This window comes from Natrix helvetica, assembly GCF_964273705.1.
Source record: "Natrix helvetica genome assembly, chromosome: 7".
Lineage (NCBI taxonomy): Eukaryota > Metazoa > Chordata > Lepidosauria > Squamata > Natricidae > Natrix > Natrix helvetica.
In genome coordinates, this window is record NC_138558.1 from 24,281,026 (window position 1) to 24,302,459 (window position 21,434).

Consider the following 21,434-nt stretch of genomic DNA (forward strand, 5'->3'; position numbering starts at 1 on the left):
TGTAGCTTTTGACTTACAACCACGATTGAGCCCAACATTTCTGTTGTTAAGTGAGTTTTGCCCCATTCTCTGCCTCCAGAGTCCCAGCTGATTGGGAGGAAATGGGGATTTTACAGTATCCTTCCCCTGCCACGCCCACCAAGCCACGCCCACCAAGCCACACCTACAGAACTGGTAGCAAAAATTTTGAATCCCACCACTGAGGTCCACCTATGCTCCTTGATAAATAGTCTGTCAACATCAATGCATGGAAGAAGGCATGATTCATTGTCATTATTTTTCCGCTCTTCCTGTCCAGGCCTTTTACTTCAGGTTGAGCCCAGTCCACTATTCCAGCTTTATACCTAGTGCAGGGGTGTCCAAACTTGGCAACTCCCAGAATTCCCCAGTCCACAAGTCTTAAAGTTCCCAAGTTTGGACACCCCTGACCTAGTGCAACATTATTCTGTTGTTTCTATGCTGTTCTAAATGCTCAGTTACTCTTTCAGTACCTCTTGAGAGGATAAGGCTAAGAGGTGGGTGCTTGATTTAGAAATAATAATAATTAAATAGCAAGGCTAGCTACTTCTACAACCAATTCCTCCTGATCTGTCTCTTGAGGTACTTCTGGCAAGGCTTCAATTACTTTGCCCTGGATATTCATAGAAACCAACAGGAATTTATTAAGAACTAATCACACAAAATTACATAAAAGAAACCATCTCTTTTTAGAGCATAAGTTTAGCTTATCAGTGTAACGCATTAAGCATAGTATACCTGAATTTCAGCAAAATAGAATTGCCTATGACAGTGATGGCTAACCTTTTTGGTGCTGAGTGCCCAAAGCATCCTCCTGTGCACATAACTCCAAAATACAATGTGAGGAGCCCCTGCGCATGCATCCTTCTCCCACACATGGAACCCGCCCCTGCATATACATGCACGCCCCTTGTGCATGCAACCCGCCCCCCTCACCCATTTTTGGCATCCAAGTCGATACAAACCTTCCAGGCCCAAAATGGGATGCAGAGGGTGCCCGCCTGTGCACCCCCAAAATGCAATGGGAGTGCCTCCCACGCATGCACCCCGCTCCGAGACCCAAAGACCAGCTGGCCGCTGGGAGGTGCATACACATGCGCTGTGGAGCTAGGCTGTGGTAAAGGCTGCCATGCCCGCAGAAAGGGCTCTGTGTGCCACCTGTGGCACATGTGCCATAGGTACCCCATCACGGGCCTATGAAATCCTAGTAAACAAGATCTAAAATGTGGGCTAGACTAATATCGAATATCGAACTTGTTGAACAATTGTGTCCAGTATATCTATCTAGGCTCCAGGTCAAGCAGAACAAAGATGCCAAGTGATTTTGATCATGATCCTATTATAGGTCTTGTATTCTTCCTTGTATTTGGATGAGCAGTAAGAAAAAGATTATCAGATTTATGTATGATATAGAAATGGCAGGGCGAGGGGAACACAGTAAATTCCTTAGAGCAGGGGTGTCAAACTCGTGGTGTCACATTGTCATCACCTGGTATATTGCGACTTTTTCCCCCTTCACTAAACCAGGGGTGGCCATGGCCAGTGCGTGATGCATGTGGCCCGTGGCCCGCAAGTTTGATAGCCCTGCCTTAAAGGAAAGTATCACTATTCCATGGGCTTTTGACAAATTCAAAGGACAGAAAACAATTACATTAATTTCACTACAAGTGTAGCGTCTATTTAGCTAGGGAAAAAAAATCAAAAGCATCTTGGTGGATCACAAGCTGATCGTGAGCCATCAATGCAATAGGGCTATACAAAATACAATCCCAGCTTACATAAACAAAAAAACCAGTATCAAGATCAAGGGAAGTCATTGTTCTTCTCTATTTCTTTTTTTTTTAGAAAGTTTTTTTTTATTTTTTATTTTCAAAACAGACACAACACAAAGAATGCTCCTTCTTTACATACTGTAGAAAGTGTATCAGTTGGTTACAAAAAGGCTTACGTGCATCTCTTCCACAGTCAACAAACATAATCCATATTAACTCAAATATTTTAACTCAGATATTTATACATGTTACCATCATCATACCTCCATTTTTATTTGACTATAATTGTTTAAACGTCCTTCATCATAAAATATACCAAAATTTAATACATAACCACATACAGGCATTTCATTTACTATTTCTAAAATCCTCCAATAACACTGAATCCTTATGTCCTATTCTAGCTAAACATCCATAATATTTAGTAACAAAGTTTTCTAATCCTTCTTTCCAAATCAGTTTACAATTTACATCCAATTTCCTTATGTTGTACCCATATCTATATATATGTTATCAGTATCCCTCTTTATTTAACTATATCATGTATAACATTTCCCCCCTAATATTCAAGACTTACCTGTATCTAACAGTTTTTTTTTATTAACCTTTATATATAATCCTCCTCCCCCCTTTGTTCTTCTCTATTTCTGTGTTATTCAGACCATATATAGAATACTTTGGGAAAGAGAATTTTAGGAAGGATGTACCTAACCTGGACATTATTCGTGGGAAAACTATAAAGCTTTGGAATCTGAAAAAAACACCTCTTGATGTGTTGCAGATACCATAATAATTAGATAATTGTAGGTTCAATAGGTTGGAGTTAATCAGTTAATCAAAATAATGAATATATTTGTGCCTTAGGTCAGTGTTAATACCTGATGACTGCAGCTGTTTTGGCAAGGTTTTGGGGGGACATGGTTTGCCATTCCTCTTTTCTAGGACTGAGAGAGCAACTGGCCCAAGGTCACCCTGCTGGCTTTGTCCCTAAGGTGGGACCTAGCATCTCTTAACCACTACTACACCAAACTGGATCTTTAGCAAAAATATATTTAATAAATATCAGTAAAATGCAGCTCTTTATTTAAGACAGGCCAACTGAACTCAAGGATGACCTTCTCAATAAGTATTGAGTACGTAGTGGTTGTTCATTGGCTAAGACGCTGAGCTTGTCGATCAGAATGATCGGCAGTTCGGATCCCCATTACTTGTCCCAGCTTCTGCCAACCTAGCAGTTCGAAAGCATGTAAAAATGCAAGTAAAGAAATAGGGACCACTTTGGTGGGAAAGAAACAGTGTTCCATGCGTTTAATCATGCCGGCCACATGACCACGGAGATGTCTTCGGACAGCACTGGCTATTTGACTTTGAAATAGAGATGAGAACCGCCCCCTAGAGTTGGGAATGACTAGCACATATGTGTGAGGGGAACTTTTTACCTTTACTGTTTCTAAAGATATTTTTAAAAATAGCATGGAACATAGTGCTCAACCTCCTCCCCTTTTCAATAAAAAATCAATATACTGGTCCCAATAAAACAAGAAATGATAATTAAAATGACTAAAACCTAGCTTGTGAAGCACTACCAACTATTTATAGCTACGGTTTTAAAAAGTCTTCATTTGCACATTATTTCCAGTGCAGTTTGTGTTTCCTAAAACCTAAGCAAGGTTACAACCTGATTAGTTTAAGTTTAAGTTTTATTAGATTTATAGACCGCCCCCTCTCCCCGAAGGGACTCGGGGCGGTGTACAGACATCTCAATAAAAAACCGTATACAACAATAAATACCCTTAAATTCCCGTAAAATCGAATTAAACAATAGGCTGTACAAAGTGATAAAAATTAAAAACAACCTAAAAACACACCCCTAAAAATTTTAAATACAGACTTGAGGGACTAAACTGGGATTAGGCCAGGCCAGCTAAATTGAACAGGTGGGTTTTAAGCTTCTTACGGAAGGAGCAGAGATCGGTGGTTATTCTGATATGGGGGGGGGGAGGTCATTCCAGAGGGTCGGGCCCATCACAGAGAAGGCCCTGCTCCTGGGCGTCGCCCGCTGGCACTGCCTAGTGGACGGCACCCGGAGGAGTCCCTCTCTGTGAGAGCGGATCGGCCGAAGGGATGTATGGGGCAGGATGCGATCCCGCAAAGTACTGGGAAAGGGGGTTTCCAGGAAATCCTCGGGCTGCAAGTTACTTTGGTAAATCGGATGACGAGACATTCACCCTGCAAATGCAGACGTTTTATTAAGAGAAAGCAGAAATTACATGGAAACATGCAGGCTTAGGTAATGCGGATGGTTATTATCGCTTTAATACTATTCTAAAACGTAACACACGCTGCGTTTTAATAGAAATCCCTCCTATTCCGATAAGCTGAACAATAAAATTACCTAAAAGTCTTGTGGGTTGCTTTGGCCAAAGAGGGAAGGTTTTTATTTAAAAGTACTATACAGCACTTTTTTTATAGTTATAGTGCAATACAGATGTCTTCAAACTTGGCAACTTTTAAGACTTGTGGACTTCAACTCCCAGAATTCTCCGCTGGAGAATTCTGGGAGTTGAAGTCCACAAGTCTTAAAGTTGCCAAGTTTGGGACCCCTGCTGTAATATCACGGCTGTAAACCCCTGACGCAGTAAGAAAGCGGCCGTTAACTCTCGACATCCGACTTTATATTTGAAGGGAAAGCCTTTTCCCTCCTCCGGAGGAAAAATGGCAGCGCTCGCCTTTCCTCTCCCTGGGAGCTGAACGAAGCGACGTAACCCCACTTCCGGTTTCTTACGTTCCACGTTTCAACTTTAACCTTTCCCCGCTGCCGCCTTCTTTCTCTTCCGGCGCAAGCTTCGGCTTCAGGTTGGTTCTCTTTCTCGGGGTAGTGGGTTAATTTTAATCGGTTTCCATCCGTTGTGTAGAAAAATTGGGTGAACTTAAAGGTTTGCCGTGACGCGGTTGGGAGCCTGGTGGGAAGAATGGAGGGCGTGTGGGTTGCGATAAATGGAAGACATGGGCGAGAAGGAAGCCGCGATGGCGATCGCAGGAAGGAGGCCTCTCGGCCTGGCCTTGGACTAATAAGGCCTTCTCGAAACCTGCCCGGAGTTATACATGATTTTGAGTCTCCAGCGGCTCAGCTACGCTGCTTGTTTCATGCGCACAGCGCTGAGCAGTTTGCAGCATTTCTGCACTAAATTTAAACCTTTTAGGATTGTGACATCATGCAGATACATTTGCTACCTACCCAGAGATATTTTTTGATGATGTTAACTAGTTTGGGTAATGAAACGAAAAAAACAAGCAAGCTCAGAAAACACTAAGGACCCCTCAGAAATATTTTCCCAAAACCAAGTTTGTTAGGGACGTTTTTTGGGGCAGGGAGAAGGGAAATATTTGCATCGGGTTTTTTTTACCCCCCCCCCCCCAATTTTCAGTTTTATTTCTAACACCCTTGTGCGATAGTTATTGTTCATGACCTCGTCCTTATCTCCCCATGTAATACCTTGGGAGGACTGTTTTGGAGATAGTGGTATGTTTGGATGTTGGTTTGGATTAGCAGGATCTGGGTGCAAATCTTTGCTTTTCGTGTAAGGGCGAAGGCTTTGAGAGTTAAGAGCGTCAGCGTTTTTACCAACTGTGGCAGACATGCTTAATAGTATTGGTATAAAATATTTTGACCTTATGACATAGTTTCTGTCCACAGGAATACAAAAGTGTTAATTGTGCTTAATGTCAGCAGCATGACTTTTGTAATCAAGAGTGCAAAAGTAGCATTCAATGTGATGAATTCTAACTCTTAGAATTCCCACACTGTAATTATCCAAAGATTATGGATACTGTAATCCAAGCCAATGGGACATTGGAGATGGTTGGTAAATGGCTAAGTCTAAACAGTTGCAGTCCAGCAATGATCCTTCTCACACTTCATTCATTTTCTCTTATTTTAGGCACTGAAAATGGTCCAACGTCTGACATACCGGCGTAGGCTGTCCTACAATACAGCCTCTAACAAAACCAGGCTGTAAGTCTAATCTAGAATTCTTGCTATTCTCTAATTGAATGTCTTTTGTTTTGAGTTTGTGACCATACTAAGTATTTGTTATCTGGTTCATACAGGTCCAGGACACCTGGTAATAGGATTGTATATCTTTATACTAAGAAAGTTGGCAAGGCACCAAAGTCTGCATGCGGTATATGCCCAGGAAGACTTCGTGGTGTAAGTTTTTTTTTAATAAACTAGCTTTGTACAAAGACCAAGCTGTAGGACATAAGACAATTTATATGAGAAAATCAAATTTGTATGACTCTAAAGAAATAATTTAGGTTTTTCATTGTGAACATCTATATTTCATATCATTAGTGGGTGATGCTTTACATTGCTTAGTGTGTTGTTTGTGTACTATAAACATATAGTAATATATATTACTAATAAGTGTTTAGTAAATTCACTTACTCTGATAACTTACTATTCACATGACTACTTTTATGTCCCTTTCTATTGATTTGTATTTAAATAGGTATAATATAACTTTAAATTTAGTAGCAGTTTTAACTTTCAGAAAATGCTAGACCATAACATAATTGTTGGGGAGCTAAAAATACTTGGCTTGCTAGAATTTCCTCTTTTAAGGCAGCATTTTTCTTCTCTCCAATCTCTTTAAAAGTTCTTTAGAGAGAACATTAACTTTTGAAGTGATGTGGTAAATGCAGTGATATATTCCAGCTGCACAGATACCTATTTGTTCTGTCACATTTCTTAATTAATCATATGTTATATGGCCAGCTATCTCACTAAAGATGAATGTGGGTGCTATAAAATAATCTAATAAAGCAACACATAAAAATATTAAAAAGCATCAAACATTAAAGATTACTAAAATTATGCAAATCCTAGGCATGAAAGAGAGTGAATATATCTATCTCAGTAATGGAGCTATCCAAATATGTCTCTGGTTCCTGCTACCTGTCCAGCCATAGTAACAAGCAGATCTTCAGGGGATAGGGAACATCATGAGGGGTGGATCCAACCCAACCTCTGGTGTGGGAGAAAATGTCCCATGAAACAGGACTAGGACAGAAAAGGCCCACTTCCTGGGATCTACCAAATGATCATCCCTGACAGATGATCCTCGGCATATCTTCTCTGTCAGATGAAATGGGACAAGCTGATGTAGTATTTCATATGTATGAAACTATTATATTTGACATAATTTCAGGAAGTGGGGTTTATCTGTTGCAAGAATATTGTTAGGAGCCAACTTAATATTTTAATGAACTACATAGCAAAATATATCATGCCTACCTTAAATCTCCCATTTTAGTGAATCTATTCTGAATATATTTTCTTTTTGGTATTAAAACAATATAATCTTTGAAATTAAAACAAGCTTATGCATTTATAATACTTATTCAGAAATCTATTGTCATATCATTATGAATGGGTGATTTATATAAGCACAAAAATTATAAGGGCTACTTTCTTTTTAATCCAGTAAATTTCAGAGGTGAGTTACAAAAAGATGTATTTTATTTTCTACAGGTCCGCGCTGTTCGTCCAAAAGTTCTTATGAGACTTTCCAAAACAAAGAAACACGTTAGTAGAGCCTACGGAGGTTCTATGTGTGCTAAATGTGTTCGTGACAGGTAAATGATACTTTGAGTACAATTTTGCTGAAATATATAGGTTCATTTGAATGTATTCAAATTATATATTCTATAGATTGTTCTGTCAGTTATCCACAAAACTATAAATGAGAACATAGTTTAGAATAGTTTTAAGACATGTTGATGTAAAGTTAATTGAAATGTTCAAAATAACCTATAGAGCTCTATCCATCTATCTTGCTTTATTTTACCTTTCCATTAACAGTTGGAATATCTTGCAACTGTAAGCTTACCGATCCATTGTAAAGGGGGGATGCATATATTTGTAATTCGTGGAAGCAACTTGATGCTAAAGAGTCTGTTTTATAAAAAAAAATGTCCTTTGTAAATGTAACAGAATTAGAATTGGAAAAAGAGCTACTGTTTCTTCCTACTTCTTCATAAAGGCTTTATTTTAATATGACATGTAGATTGGATCTACTAACAAATACTAAATTTTCAAGTGATGCTTGTTATGATTGTGATATGGCTTTGTTGCTGAATTATAACAATGCTTTGATTTTTTTTAGAATCAAGAGAGCATTCCTTATTGAAGAACAGAAGATTGTTGTCAAAGTACTGAAGGCACAAGCACAAAGTCAAAAATCAAAGTGATTATTTGTATTCTCACCTAATAAATGAGATTTAAATAACCTATGAGATGATTTTTTCTGAATATTAAACTATTGGCAAGAGCAAAGATATGAGATCCTAAAATGAGATCCTTTTGCATTCATTTTTGGTAGTACTGCTTCCAAACCAATTTACAGTTAGTCTGCAAAACATTTTTATTTTAGTATTGTGCTAATAATGGTATTTATAAAGTCAGAATAATTTACAATTAAAAATCAGACATGAAAGAGCCATTGGTGTACAAAAAAACCTGTCAAAAGAAATCAGGAAGAGAAAACATTGTAGGTGATTGAAAGCCTGAGTATCAATAATGGTGCCTGATTTTTCAGGTATATGTTTAAGGTGAGTGGTGTGTAAAGTTAAAAGCATTTAGAATGCTGTACTGATAATTAGAAAAAGAACTACTTCTAAAAGGCAATTGTCCAGTTAAATAATTATGACTGGGTAATGTGCGAATAAAAAAATATTGGAATCATATTTACCTGCTGTTAAGTTTATCATAAATTAATTTATCAAACAACTGGAACCAATATTGAATTAACTATCTTAAGTGTAGTATTTATTTTACCCCACAATAATCTTGTGAAGAGTGGATGGACAATGACTTATCAAATCAGCCAGTAAATGCTATAATTGATGGTCTCCTTGATGGCAGTTCAGCACAACCACTGAACAGTGTTAAGTATAACTAATTACCTAGTTAAATATTCAGAACTTGATTTGTTAGAATGCCTTTCCAAGTATTTATTAACTGTAGAAGACTTGTTGATGAAAAGTGAATTAATTTTCAAATGTATGTATTGAGAATGAGTGTTAGGTAACCCTTCAAATTTCAGGTAAGTAAATCCTGTCAGATAAAATAATGTTTTCATTTAATTACCCAGTCTCCTGATTTCTTGGATGCCTTGGAAATAATCATTAGTTGTGATATACAATAGAACTATAAATTTGTTTTTGTTCCTCCTGTACCAAACCCACATAGTTGTCAATGTAGTTTTTATAGAAGTCATGTTTCCTTAGCATAACATGCCAACTAGTGTACAACTGGGAAGTAGAAACATTTTTAAAAATCAAAATGAGATTCAAAAGTGTATTAACTATAAAGTTAGAATAACCTGTACTTTTTAAAACATTGGAAAATTAATATCTTTCAAAACATCTTGATTATTCATTCCGTATGTTTTGAGATAAATTGCTGCAATGATGTGTCAGATGCATTTGACAAAGCATCTAAAGTTGTCAAAAGGATTTGAATCAAAGACGCAAAGAACAATGCTGATCATTTCTATGATCTTCAATTACTGTTTCTAATTTTGTTTGATTTTCTGAAGAGAGCAACCTAAATGTTTCATTATTTTTGATGGGACTAAATGGCTTATCAAACTGAGAAAGTGTTATAATAATAAGGAAATTACTTTTTTGAATCGGTTTTAAGGGCTAAGTGTTTAACTTGTGGATAAACACCCTCAATATTGTAGCCTTGAAATATTTTGAACTACATTACTCAGCATTCTTGACAATTGGCTTTGTTGATTCAAGTTTATGGGAATTCTCCAAACCAGCTGAAGAAAGCTGCATTGGAAAAACATGTTTCAGATCCAACACTCATTTGTATATTTCAGAGAATGAATGGCACACTACTTTGATAGCTTTAGTTTGAACTGATTTTTTTCTTAGCTGGTCTGAGCTATTAGTGTTTGCATAATAGACTAATATACTGAACTCAAACATGCACAGTGTCTTATGTTGGGATTACAGTGTTGTAGCCGTAGATTTTTGAGTTCATATGTTGTGCTATTTGTTGTGTTAACAAACCACAGTGGCTCAGTTTACACCAGGGGTGGGTTCCTGCCAGTTCTAACCTCTTCTATAGAAGAGATTCCACAAATCTACCATGTCGTTTAAATCTGGTTCCAGCTCCCTGCCCCTGCCCGTCCGCACCACGCTTGCCCCGCGTGCCACTCACTCATTGGCTGGCTCACCAATCGCCCCGTCCGCCTCTTAAGAGTCCAATCTAAACCTTAAAAGTCTTAAAGTTGTCAAGTTTTAACATCCTTGGGGTTTTATTTCTAAAGGTTTAGGGGTGCAAAGGTCTTGTAACTGATAGCTTTAAGACTTGCACGCTTCAATGCTAGAGTTCCTGAGCCAACATGACTGGAGGAGGAATTCTGGGAGTTGAAGTCCACAAGTCTTAAAGCTGTCAAGTTTGAACAGCCCTAGGTTTTTTTCTTTGTAAAGGGTTAGGGGTGCAAGGGTCTTGTAACTTGACAGCTTTAAGACTTGCACACTTCAATGCCAGAGTTCCTGAGCCAACATGACTGGAGGAGGAATTCTGGGTGCAAGGGTCTTGTAACTTGACAGCTTTAAGACTTGCGTGCTTCAAATGCCAGAGTTTCTGAGCCAACATTTTGGTTGCTAAGCAAGAGCTTTGCTAAGTGAGTTTCACATTTTACAAGTTGGTCATGCCTACCCAAGTCACTCCCACTTAGTCACATGGTTGGCAAGCCACTCCCACCTGGTCACATGGCCAGCAAGCCACTCCCACAAAGCAGGCCACACCTACAGAAGAGGTTCTAAAAATTTGAAACCCACCACTGGTTTACACATACAAAATCAGAATCAAACAAATGAAAATGTCACTATGTGTGAAACTAGTCTTGTAACAGTATCTATGAAAGGTAAATTTAGAATAAAAATAGGACATATAAATTCTCATAACTACCATTTCATTTTATGTGTGTAAATGATTAGGCTAAGTGGCATGAATGAAATGGGGAGTAATGCCAAAATGGTAGCTAACTGCTAATGAAAACCAAAACTTAAAATTCTTTCAAAATCAAGGGCTGCAAAATAAGGGATCTAAAATAAAGCAAAACTACTAAATTTTTAGCTGCTGGACAATTATTCAGCAAATAAATTCCAAATCCTTCCAGTCAATCATTAGGGAAGTGATACAAAATAATAATAGCAGGGTTTTAAGAGATTCATAATTCTCGGCTGAGAGGGTAGAGGAGGGCCAAGGAAAATCGGGTGAGAAAAGAGCTGAGTTAATGTTGGGACTACAAAATCTACATACATTGAGAATCTCATCTCAGGCTTAAAGAAAGTTACCTCTCCATATGATTTATTTAATTAAGGCTTAGCATATTCTGCAGAAGCAAAATAGATAAAATAAAATAAAAATGGCTAACCAAAGTATAGTTGAGCATAAGCCCAATTTCTGTGAGGAATTACAACTACAGTTGTCTAATTGAAATAAACATCATTGTCGCTCGCGCAGAATTGCAGTCTCTGTCCGGGGCGGGATCTTTTCAAACCACCTTCCAGGATCAATACACGTATTAAACTCCAAGCTTTACCATTGGCTGATCCCATTTTGATTGTGGGCGCGGCTTCTACGTCATTACTGCCAGGGCCACGTTTATTCATTAAATGACCACGTCGAGCATGTTAAGGTCCTGGAAGATTAATATCGGATTAAAAAGCCTTCTTCACGACAGAATACCACCTGGTAAAACCTTTCTACCAGTAACCTGTCATTAAAAACTCTTTTTCGCCCATCATTTTATTCGCCTCGTTTCTCTTCTTTAATAGTCCCCGCTACAAGCGTTTGTGTTCGTTCCCTTCCAGGACGTATACTTTTCGGCAGTTCCGTTACAGTATGTACGGTGGCCGCGATAGGTCAGCCCAGTAACCGAACTCGGTGGGCAGGAAGGCAAAGGCTACGAGAGCAGACGAGCCTGGAGCTGGGATCGCTATGGAGACCCTCTACCGAGTGCCGTTTTTGGTGCTGGAATGCCCCAACATTAAACTGAAGCGGCCGAGTTGGATACACATGCCCTCGGCCATGACGGTCTATGCGCTAGTGGTGGTTTCTTACTTCCTCATCACGGGAGGTAATGCCGGAGACCGCAAAGGGCTGAAGCCGCCGGGATAGGGCGCAGAGGGTCGTCCCCCCCGTGAAGTGGTTCAGGAGCCCCCCCCCCAACTAGGCTGGACCATCGGGGGAGATGGGAGAAAGGGATGGCGAGGGCGACGCCTGAATACCCACGGGGGGGGGGGACGCCGCCCGCCGTCTTAAGACAACCTGAGGACCCCCTTTGAAAAATGAAAAGGAGGACTAGGGGAGACATGATAGCAGTGTTCCAATATCTCGGGGGCTGCCACAAAAAAGAGGGAGTCAAACTATTCTCCAAGGTACCTGAGGGTAGAACAAGAAGCAATGGGTGGAAACTAATCAAGGAGAGAAGCAACCTAGAACTGAGAAGAACTTTCCTGACAATTAGAACAATTAATCAGTGGAACAGCTTGCCTCCAGAAGTTGTGAATGCTCCAACACTTTTTAAGAAGATGTTGGATAACCATTTGCCTGAAGTTGTGTAGGGTTTTCTGCCTAAGCAGGGGGTTGGACTAGAAGACCTCCAAGGTCCCTTCCAACTCTGTGATTCTATTCTATTATTTCTGTCTTCCCTCTCCCCCCCCCCCCCCGCTCGACCCTTAGAAACCCCTTCTGCCCCTGCCCGCTCCTAATGTAATTCTGCATGCTGGAAGCACTCTGTTGTTCCTTTGAAAAGCTTTTCCAGGTGACGAGTCTGTAGAGATTCTCAGTCGTCCAGGTCATGGTTGTTCCGAAGGTGACAATACAGATAAACCTTCAAGTGGCATCAAAACTCTCTAAAAGGATGCAGATGACCAGCTGTCTGTAAGAAGGAATATAAATCCTTCCATTCCCCACCGCCAGAGCTGAAGAAGCTTCTTGGATGAGAAATGAAACATCTTCAAAGAAAAAACCAGAAAGTCCAGTTGCCTCCTGAAAAAGCACCTTGGGGACAACCATGACCAGGATGACTGAGAATCTATACAGTCTCTTAGCTAGGCAATTTGGGATGAGTACCTTTGAATGGTGTGGGAGTAGGAATGGATTGCCAGAGGAAAAAATTGCAGACTACAGGAACCAGGAGTACTACTCAGCTGACCCTGAGGAAACAGAAAAACCACTGAGTGCTTAAAAGTCCCTATAAAAAATGCAAATGACCATTTGCAAGGCCATGTCTGCAAGGAATATAAATCCTTCCATTCCCCACCATCCAGTCAGAGCTGAAGAAGCTTCTTGGATGAGAAGCGAAACATCTTCAAAGAAAAAAGCAAGGAAGTCCAGTTGCCTTGTGAAAAAGCAACTTTGGGATTTCCAGTTTCTTAAGCTTGTGGCATCCAGGCTGCAAAAAACCCGGTCTGTAACTAGAAGGGTCTTTAGCATCCCTTATGATTTGCTCACTCTCTTCCTCTCTGTCGTCATCCTTTCCCTTTTTTGCGGTACCTAAAAGTTTGCAGGAGAGCCATGAGACCTTGGTGACTTTGGGATCAGATACTCTCAATCCTAAGAAATCTTGCCAAGAAAACTTTAGGGAACTTTTGTCTGTGGGAGATCTTCAGTCATCCGGATCATGGTTGTCCCAAAGGTGGTTTTCTCAGGAGGTAACTGGACTTCCTTGTTTTTCTTCGAAGACATTTCACTTGTCATCCAAGAAGTTTCTTCAGCTCTGACTGGATAGTGCGGAATGGAAAGATTTATATTTCTTGCAGACAGCTGGTCATTTGCATTCTTTTTAGACAGTTCTTGAGGCCACTTGGAGGCAATTGCTAGAGTCTAGTCTGGCTAGAAGGCACAGCTCATAAAAGGAGTCAAGGTGGTTGAGGCAGAGGAATTCCCTATAACAAAAGGAGATACTGCTAAATTTTAGCTACTGTTTTGTTCTTTACTTACTGTATTGTTTACTTATCCATAACTTTCTATCCTTACAAACCCTCCATACCTTGGAGAGAATAAATTGAGGCTTTGCATTTGGGCTGGCATGTCTGTGCTACAGAACTGCAAACAACTAGACATGTCAGGAAAGAGATACAAGAAACTTTTTACCTCTTAGTTGCATTCTCGTATTTTCCTATATTTTTGCAGCCCAAGTCTGAACAAGTCTACTCTATATAATCAGATTTGCTGATGGATGGAGCAGGGAATAGGCAGGTGTAAAAGGGTCATTATAAGCCTAAAAGAAAATTAATTGCAAGATTCCATGTTTTCATTTATGTGTTTGCTTAATTTTGCCACCTTGGATTTTGTTGCATTCTTAAAATGTTTAAATACATATATCTAAGTGCTTCTGTTCTCTGTGTTAAAAATATAGTAAAATGTATTTGAAAATTATTTAGCGATCCCAAACTCTTTTAGTCCAGAAGGTGGACCTACTAAAGGGGGGTATCACCCACTTCTAGCTGATCTTGGACAAAGAAAGTTTCAAACTCCCTGTGTCTATGATGTAAATCCATGGACTTTCTAGAGAAAAGTAAATTTTCCTGCTAAAAGTAGGCTGAAGGAAATTTGAAAAGTGGCTAACTAATAAAACCTTGGCGGAGGGTTTGTTTCTATATATACATTGCAGCATTAGAACCTGAGGACAGGCAAAGTGGTGGTTTTGAACCTTAAGAACTACTGTGTTTGTAACTATTAGCAAGAGAACAACAGACTTGTGAACTTTGCCTTCCTTTTTGGAAGAATTCTTTTATAAAGAATTATTTTTTTCTTTATAAATATTTTTTTACTTTATAGGAATAATTTATGATGTGATTGTAGAACCTCCTAGTGTTGGTTCAATGACTGATGAACACGGACATCAACGGCCTGTGGCATTCTTGGCATATAGGTAAAATATAATTAATATTAAAAGTATATCAAAATATTAAAATGCTATTGTATTCAATCTATTGTCTACAAGAAAGAAGGATTTTTAGTAGCATATTTTCATTAATTGTTATTATTATTATAAACTTACTCATTCAACATGAAAATCAGTCAACTCACATTTAAAAATACCACAAATGATGTTGTTGTTATTAATTTGGTACGGATGTGCAAAATTAATCTGAGAGGATATTGTTCTAGTGTGTTCTGGCAGATTTCATTTCCTTCTGTATTTCTTTCAGATCATATTTTTCGGGGGAAGGGGGAGTCGGCAGTTTTGACGTAAATTCTCGAAGTAGAAGCAGGTCAAGGTGTTCCAGGGGTGATCTGACCTTTTGTGTAAAATATCGTATTCGGAACACTTTGAGCCACTTCTGGATGATTTACTTCAAAAAAATTCTAAGTCTCCTTCCCTGGAACAGCATGGTCCAAAGAAAAGCAGCACAACAAAGCAGAAAAATCCAGAATTTCCAAGACAGTCCAGCCAAGACTGAACAATTTTGTGCATTCCGTTTTTAGTCTGTCTGGAGACCTTTTCCTCCCCTTCCCAGTGCACTGTAAAGTCTTGGTTAACTGCTTATTACATTCTTTGTTTCCTCTGGTTTGTTTTACTGCTCTTTTTATTTGGATTTATGGTGCATGGATTGTTTTTGCTCCTCTTTCTAGTTTTACCTTAGTTCCTTTTTTTCTTTTTCCTGGTTTTATCATTTTTTTGGAATGACTAAAGAAGATGGGGGTAGCAGCCAGTGGAATATGGTGACTAAAGTGTGCGATAGCAGCTTCCTAAAATGTTGAAAAGTAAATTTGGACTCTTAATTTTGTGGTCCACTTCAAGTGGGTGGAATTGGTTCTCTCTAAATAATAAACTTTTGGAACTGACATCTATCCCAGTTCTTTCAGCAGATTTCTCACCTAGTTTTAATACCATGAATTCCCTAATAGGTCATGGCAAAAGGCATGTATCCCTACAAGTGAACTTGTGAGCATTGTTCTTTTGCCTACCCTGAGTTAGATGATTGTGGGGTCTATAGGTATAAAATACCTGCATGTACAAATCCCACATAAATTTCTGGACCACTCTAATGTTGATCATTTACTGATTTTATATGCAGAGTAAATGGACAATACATTATGGAAGGGCTCGCATCAAGTTTTCTCTTCACAATGGGTGGACTTGGTTTCATAATACTGGATCGTTCCAATGCACCAAATATCCCAAAGCTGAATAGATTTCTGCTACTTTTTATTGGATTTGTGAGCGTCTTGTTGAGTTTCTTCATGGCAAGAGTCTTTATGCGAATGAAACTACCGTAAGTAATTCTTCTTTTCTCAGATCCTTTTCTTCCTCATTCTTAATATTTGATTAAAACAAAATTTAAATTAATACATAAAAAGAATAAAACTGAACATAAATTATTTCAGATTATTTTCTAAAGACATATTATTTGGAGAAACAAGCAAACACAAGTCTAATTGTGTACATTTATTGGGTAGGACCAAAGATTATTACATTTATGAAAATGTAGCAATCAGTTGGAGAAATCAACTATTAATATCTGGGGTAAAGGGCTTAAATATTTTGAAATGCTATCTAGTACTACATTTTCATAGTACTTTAAGATAATTCAGTGTTACTCCTGGATTAGAAACTTTCAAATTAAGAATAAGATAGTTGGTAAAGGGTTTCAATCTAATAATCGAAGTAACAGCCAACAAAACACCTGCAGTTGGTGGTTAATTTGCATTCTAGCCTACTTCATACTAACTGCAATACATGTTTGTTTGTTTGTTTTGTTTTGTTTTTATTGGATTTATATGCCGCCCTTCTCCCAAAGGACTCAGGGCGGCGTACAACATTAAAAAACACACATCCCAAAAAGTTAAAAAGAAATTAAATATATATCCAAAAAAAAACAAATCAAATTTATAGAACAATACATTTTAAAAAGAGTTAAATACATTTAAAAATGACCTGCATGACGATGTAGTCATTATACCAAGTTCCTTTAACAGAAATACATCTTGCATTTGACCTTTTTTATCCTTCTAAATTATTTCTGTCTAGATCAGTGGTTTCCAATCTTTTTTTGGCCATGCCCCACCTAAGCATCTCTAAAATCCTGATGCCCCTTTGTGACATACTGTATAATTCTTACTTTACTCAAAAAGTGAACTCTACTCATGTGGAGGAAGCCTAAAAGGCCATCAACTTGGTTTAAACAAGGTTCAAATTGCCCCCACTTTGGGAACCACTGGTCTAGATTAAGAATGACTTTGTGGCCCTTCACATCAGTTCCACCTCTGATTACTGGTACTGACAGAATAAGAAATTAGCATTATCTAATGGACTCAACTGTGAACTGCATTACTTTTATTTCACATTTCCATTCAAAATGTTTTCTTTGTCTTTTAGGGGCTACTTGATGGGTTAGTGCCTTTTCTGATTGCTGCAGATTGAAGATTGTATTTCCTTCTCATTAGGAAGAAGAATGGATAGCAAAAATACATAGCCCCATCATTCCTATCTAAAAACGCAAGAGAGAGAGAGAATGAGTAGACTTGCTAAAGGATTGTTTCCTCATTTTCTCCTATATAAACAGGATTTGTTGCAGGCAGTTACTTTAACGAATGTGTCCCTATTTTTCTTCAGTATTTAAAAAAGCAACATTCTTGTTGCTTTTCAGGCCTAAGTGTTATCAGGCCTAAGTGTATTATGTCGGTACAATAGCACCCCAACCCTACAATCCTGTTCCCTATCCTTCTCAGAGTAATAATTCTATACTTTCTTGTAATACCTTAGCTTGGTCTATCTCCTTGTGAGAGAATCTCTTTAGAAAATGTGAAAGAAACATTAACTTTTTCCATATTTATGAATAACAACTCCTGGTCAGTGATTGCCATTGTATGTTTAGGAGTTTGATCAAGAAAACAGAGAAGCAACTAGTTTTGTGCTCATCTTTGGATAAGCCAACCCAGAGATCAGAGCAGATCATGTACTTACAAGATATGAAAGAGAAGAGAGTTGGTGGATTGTGGAGAATGCCTGTACGAGTGAGGGTGCCACCTCCCTCTAGCATTACTGGCAATTGGTGCTTTAAAATATTCCAGGTAATACAGTCTTCTAGCCATTTGCAAAGGCACTGAAAAATAACTGTTTCTGCACATGGATTTGTATCTGTGTTGTGTTAGGAAGAAAAGATTACACTGACATTCATGTTAGTAGATGAATCTAAACATATGCAAAATAAAACCCTGAATTGTATGATAGTAATTGTTTCTTTAAATTTTTTGAAAACATTAAAACATTTTTCTATTAAAACACTGTTTGTCTATTGTATATATTTAGTGCTCTTTTACATTCCTAATAGTCTTGTGCTTTCCTAAGTTTTCTTTACATTTCGTAGTACAGGTGTGGTTTTTAGTCATCTCATTTTTATAGAAGGGGATAAGTGTTTATAAAGGCCATGTAGTGAATCTGTGGCTTTAGGTAGTTCCATAAACGTTTGCATTATTTCAGATGTAATATTGTACATGTGCAAGCGCTCATCTGCGATGCAACCCAGAAGAGGAGCTGCCCAGGCGTCATGCGCGTGCTGGAAAATGAACTTCCAGTTTCTGGTGTGAGCATGTACCCTGGCCAGCTAGTCTTCCAGTTACTTGCACTTGACGATCAGCTGGCCGGCACGCATGCTCACGCTGGAAAACAAGACCAGCTGTTCCAGCTTCTGGCACAAAGACCAGATGATCATTACATGTGCCTGCATGCCAGAAACCTGGAAGAGGAACAGGTGACACCGTGTGTGCCAGGTGACATGGCTCTGTGTGCTACTTTGGGCACGCATGCCATAGGTTCGCCATCATGGACCTATACCAATTTAAATAAGTGACTGTCTAGACTCGGGATGGCAAACCTATGGCACGCGTGCTACAGGTCGCATGCGGAGCCATTTGTCAGGGCACGCGAGGTATTGCCCTGTCAGCTGGCCAGCATGCGCAGCTGACTTCGGCCTTCTTTTGAGGCCATTTTTCGCCCTCCCCAGGCTCCAGAGGTTTTATAGGAGCCTGGGGAGGGCGAAAACAGCCTCCCCCCCCCCCCCAAGGCTCCAACCATTCAAAAGAACCAGTGCATCCACTCAAAACAGTCATGTCAAACTTTAGCCCTCTTCCCTGAAGTGAGGTGCTGCAAATTATTTTTCCCAAGAAAATCATTGAAGCTGGGAGAAGCCATGTAGAAATTTAGAGGTTAATATCTACTGATATTAACCTCAAAATTAGAAATTGCATGTAGAAGCCTGTTAGCACCACTGGGTGGCCTGCAGCACTGTGTGATGTGTGCCCAGTGGTGAACGCTGCTACATTTAACTCTGCAGTTTCCAAGTGATCTTCAAAGACCATCCCATCTAGAGGGTATTGCAATAGGTCAACTGCAATGGGTCCAGTTACTGTAATCTTACCAAGTCATTACGAAGACATAACTCACAGTAACTAGATCCTTCTGCTCCAGGCCACAGCTTCCATCTCCTTTTCTAACAGCAACCCATGAGTCAACAAATGGCAGAAACTTAGCAGCAATTCATTTGTTCGTTCATGAAGTCATGAATTAATCCTTTCAATTTTAATATCTTATGAACACTGTCCAGGTTTTGAATTTTTTGTGAAATTAACCCACATTTTACAATTTATGGATTTTATTTTTGTATCAATTCACACATCTAATTTTAATGGATAACAATAGTCTTTTGCACCTAGATGGTTTCAGAAACCAGTCTTCAAACTACAACCAGTCAAGCAGATTTCATCTAAAATTGTTAGAAATGGTTTACATTGCTTCTCGGCATCATTTCTTTTCAATGGAGTGAGCAGTCATGGTGTATTGTACAATCCTTATATGGCTTATCTTATTTTAAATAGATTATACATGAATCCAATCAACTGGTTAGTTCAATAAGCATGGCTGATACATGTATGAAGTAGGTCTCAATCTACATGTTTGATGTTTTCTCGTGTAAGCAGACAGATTTTATGTGCAATTATTCCTAAATATCCAACTAGTAATAACAAGTGTTACCTGAAATTCAGAAATCATTCCCTGATAAGCAATTACAGGCATAAAATTACCAACTAGAACTATAAATAGCTTTATTAATCTATAATCTCTATTTTTTTGACATTTGCCTCTCTGAGGTATATTGTATGGTTTGAAATTTTTGTAACTTTCAGAGTCAAATGAAGGAGAACTTAGTAATTGCGTACAGCATGATGGAGCTGATAATGGGAGAAAATACATGGGTAAGATTGCTTTCCCCAATCTAGTGTCCTTTGAAATTCTATGCTGACTAGTAATTTTGACCATTCCATTGCATCACAAAAATGCTTAGAGAAGCTAGTATCTAATTACTGCTCTTCACACTCCGTTGTTTCATTTGTTAAAATGTCCAATGAATATTAAGTACTTAGAACAATTAATGAGTAGTGAAATTTATTCCTGTAAACAAAGAGATAAATCCTCAACATTTGTGTAAAATCTCTTATATGGAGTGATCTTTTCTATTTCATTTTCTATTTAATACAAAGGCAGCATTTAGTTCATGTAAAATCTTTAATGTTTAGTTTGTAGCGATGTCAAGCTACTGCAATAACTGGGATGAGAAGCATTAGATAGATTCAGTAATTGGAACAGCAAATTTCATGCCATTACCAAGGTAACTAACAGTCCACTTAATGGGGAAAACATTTTCCACGTGATGCATATATTTTAACATAGTTTTTATATCTAGTTATGTCAAAATGTTCTTACAAGTTGTCAGTTATAAGTATCAGCTTTCATAAATGTCTGTCTCAAGCTGATTACATGACTTGCCATTTCATGTGGGGCTTCAAAATACTTGACCTTTTAAACAGTAAAGTTGTATGGATCTCATGCAGGCTACAGGCTATTACAGCTAGATTATTTATGAACATCCTCTTAGCAGCAAAAAAAATGCAAAAGGTTTGTATCTTGAAATGTAAAACAGGAGATTTTTTCGGAGAACTTATAAATACTGAAATTCCTTCTTCTATATTATCATAAAAAAGAGGAATCTTATCCATTTTTTAAAAGTTATGTAGTGCATGTACAATACAATACAATAGCAGAGTTGGAAGGGACCTTGGAGGCCTTCTAGTCCAACCCCCTGCCTAGCCAGGAAACCCTATAACGTTTCAGACAAATGGCTATCCAACATCTTAAAGACTTCCAGTGTTGGGGCATTCACAATTTCTGGAGGCAAGCTGTTCCACGGATTAATTGTTCTAACTGTCAGGAAATTTCTCCTCAGTTCTAAATTGCTTCTCTCCTTGATTAGTTTCCACCCATTGCTTCTTGTTCTACCCTCAGGTTCCTTGGAGAATAGTTTGACTCACTCTTCTTTGTAGCAACTCCTGAGATATTGGAACACTGCTATCATATCTCCCCTAGTCCTTCTTTTCATTAAACTAGACATACCCAGTTCCTGCAACCGTTCTTCATATGTTTTAGTCTCCAGTCCCCTAATCATCTTTGTTGTTCTTCTCTGCACTCTTTCTAGAGTCTCCACATCTTTTCTACATTGTGGTGTCCAAAACTGAATGCAGTATTCCAAGTGTGGCCTTACCAAGGC

The 21,434-nt window shown here is 38.6% G+C and overlaps 2 protein-coding genes across 2 annotated transcripts; both read left to right on the top strand.

The window, feature by feature from the left end:
• The first annotated feature begins 4,565 nt into the window (after positions 1-4,565).
• On the top strand, positions 4,566-8,077 carry RPL34 (ribosomal protein L34). The gene is made up of 5 exons (XM_081959686.1): positions 4,566-4,646; positions 5,732-5,805; positions 5,901-6,000; positions 7,324-7,427; positions 7,958-8,077. Exons 2-5 carry the CDS (start codon positions 5,741-5,743, stop codon positions 8,040-8,042), a joined length of 354 nt encoding a protein of 117 aa, XP_081815812.1. The 5' UTR covers positions 4,566-4,646; positions 5,732-5,740; the 3' UTR covers positions 8,043-8,077.
• Positions 8,078-11,522: 3,445 nt separating this feature from the next.
• Positions 11,523-18,118, top strand: OSTC (oligosaccharyltransferase complex non-catalytic subunit). Its single transcript, XM_081959821.1, has 4 exons — positions 11,523-11,956; positions 14,665-14,758; positions 15,909-16,106; positions 17,210-18,118. The coding sequence occupies exons 1-4, from the start codon at positions 11,818-11,820 to the stop codon at positions 17,226-17,228; spliced, it is 450 nt and encodes a 149-aa protein (XP_081815947.1). The 5' UTR covers positions 11,523-11,817; the 3' UTR covers positions 17,229-18,118.
• Positions 18,119-21,434: the final 3,316 nt, after the last annotated feature.

Coding starts and splice junctions, on each gene's coding strand:
- RPL34 (XM_081959686.1), top strand. CDS start 5,741: ATGGTCCAACGTCTGACATACCGGCGTAGGCTGTCCTACAATACAGCC. Junction 5,806..5,900: donor GCCTCTAACAAAACCAGGCT/GTAAGTCTAATC, acceptor TGGTTCATACAG/GTCCAGGACACCTGGTAATA. Junction 6,001..7,323: donor GCCCAGGAAGACTTCGTGGT/GTAAGTTTTTTT, acceptor TATTTTCTACAG/GTCCGCGCTGTTCGTCCAAA.
- OSTC (XM_081959821.1), top strand. CDS start 11,818: ATGGAGACCCTCTACCGAGTGCCGTTTTTGGTGCTGGAATGCCCCAAC. Junction 11,957..14,664: donor TTACTTCCTCATCACGGGAG/GTAATGCCGGAG, acceptor TTTACTTTATAG/GAATAATTTATGATGTGATT. Junction 14,759..15,908: donor GTGGCATTCTTGGCATATAG/GTAAAATATAAT, acceptor TTTTATATGCAG/AGTAAATGGACAATACATTA.